This window comes from Limulus polyphemus, unplaced genomic scaffold (assembly GCF_000517525.1).
Source record: "Limulus polyphemus unplaced genomic scaffold, Limulus_polyphemus-2.1.2 Scaffold78470, whole genome shotgun sequence".
Lineage (NCBI taxonomy): Eukaryota > Metazoa > Arthropoda > Merostomata > Xiphosura > Limulidae > Limulus > Limulus polyphemus.
Genome location: NW_013744066.1, coordinates 1,514 through 3,196, shown reverse-complemented (window position 1 = coordinate 3,196; position 1,683 = coordinate 1,514). Strand labels below are relative to the sequence as shown.

The 1,683-nt window shown below is 36.1% G+C and overlaps 1 protein-coding gene across 1 annotated transcript; it reads left to right on the top strand.

The window, feature by feature from the left end:
- Window positions 1-641: 641 nt before the first annotated feature.
- Window positions 642-1,131, top strand: LOC106477772 (the record flags this gene model as incomplete). The annotated part of the gene is made up of 1 exon (XM_013938300.1): window positions 642-1,131. A coding segment is annotated over one exon (490 nt), but the record flags the coding sequence as incomplete, so codon positions are not given.
- Window positions 1,132-1,683: the final 552 nt, after the last annotated feature.

The window sequence follows — 1,683 nt, the reverse complement described above, 5'->3', positions numbered from 1 at the left end:
AGGTTCCCGAGGGTGTACAGGAGACTACCGACTCCTGTTAAATATTTATGTTAGTCAGGCTTTGCTTCATCTGTTGAGGCCAGGGTTATGGTAATGAGTTAAAGATGTTGACGTCAGCAATAATTCAATACCCGATGAGTTAAAAGGGGTTCCGTCTCTATGTTGGTAAACACCAAACTTTTGGTCTTTAAGAGACACATTTAGCTGAATAAAAGGCTTTATTTCCTGATTAGCATAGAAATGCCCAGGTAAGGACACGAGGTTTAGCCGAAAGGAACGTGGACAACGTTGAGAAAAAGTCGGTTCGAAACTTTGGTGAAACATTCATGAACTAAATAGTTGATCTTTTATGTAGTTTAAATGGGATGTGTCTTAGCAGATAATTCCGTATTACTTTAATGTATAATTATCCAGATGATTCACTAAGTTACAAGGTAGCCATTCTTCATAAGACGTCGAATAAAATTAGAAGAAACACGAAGATCATCTGGTTGTCATAAAACTTCCAATATGTTTATCAAGTTTAATTAATCTTGTTCCTTACTGGTAATATACTTACTTGAGCTTTGCTATGATTAAGGAATGGTTATCACAAAGAAGCTCAAAAACACAAGCTTAAGACTCTTTGTTTACTCTCCAAGAACCTCAAAACCACAAGCTAAAGATTCTGTTCGCCCACAAAGAACCTCAAAACCACAAGCTTAAGATTCTGGTCGCCCACAAAGAACCTCAAAACCACAAGCTTAAGATTCTGGTCGCCCACAAAGAACCTCAAAACCACAAGCTTAAGATTCTGTTCGCTCACAAAGAACCTCAAAACCACACGCTAAAGATTCTGTTCGCTCACAAAGAACCTCAAAACCACAAGCTAAAGATTCTGGTTCGCTCACAAAGAACCTCAAAACCACACGCTAAAGATTCTGTTCGCTCACAAAGAACCTCAAAACCACAAGCTAAAGATTCTGTTCGCTCACAAAGAACCTCAAAACCACACGCTAAAGACTTTGCTCGCTCACAAAAATCTCAAAACCATACGCATAAGATTCTGTTCGCTCACAAAAAACCTCAAAACCACAAACTTAAGACTCTTTGTTCGCTCTTGGTAGCTGTGTCATTAACGGACTGTTATTGGTAGGTCCAGTTAGAATAGTGACATCTGTTAATTGAGATTGATGAGTTCTGTGTGACAAACAAGAAAGTTACCAAGATACAATGATTCCCCAAACATTAATAGGAATCTATCAGGAATCATATTTTTTATTTAGTTTCGGATAAGTTATTACAATATGTTTTACGTTTCGTAAATTAAATTTACATCCTTGTTAAGCTAACGTTTTAGTAAGGCAGAGATTATGAACAAACAAGAATTGTTCTTCGAAAAATTCGAATTATACTTATTGAAAATGGTATACAAAGTTTGATTGCCATAGTCCACTACTAACATTAAGATATAAAAGAAGTACGGCTACGTTAACTACGTGTACATGCGCAGTGTTCTACTATATAAATGTTGAGGTCAGTTTTGTAAGTAGTGCGAAAATGAGGCTTAATTTCATTACAGTATTACAGAACACTTAACGTTCAACAACACTTAGAATAAAAAACTTCCAAACATTTTGGGAAGTATATAAGCGCTTAGTGCTGTCATCTATTGATAATATTGTGAAATATGTGATGTAATAC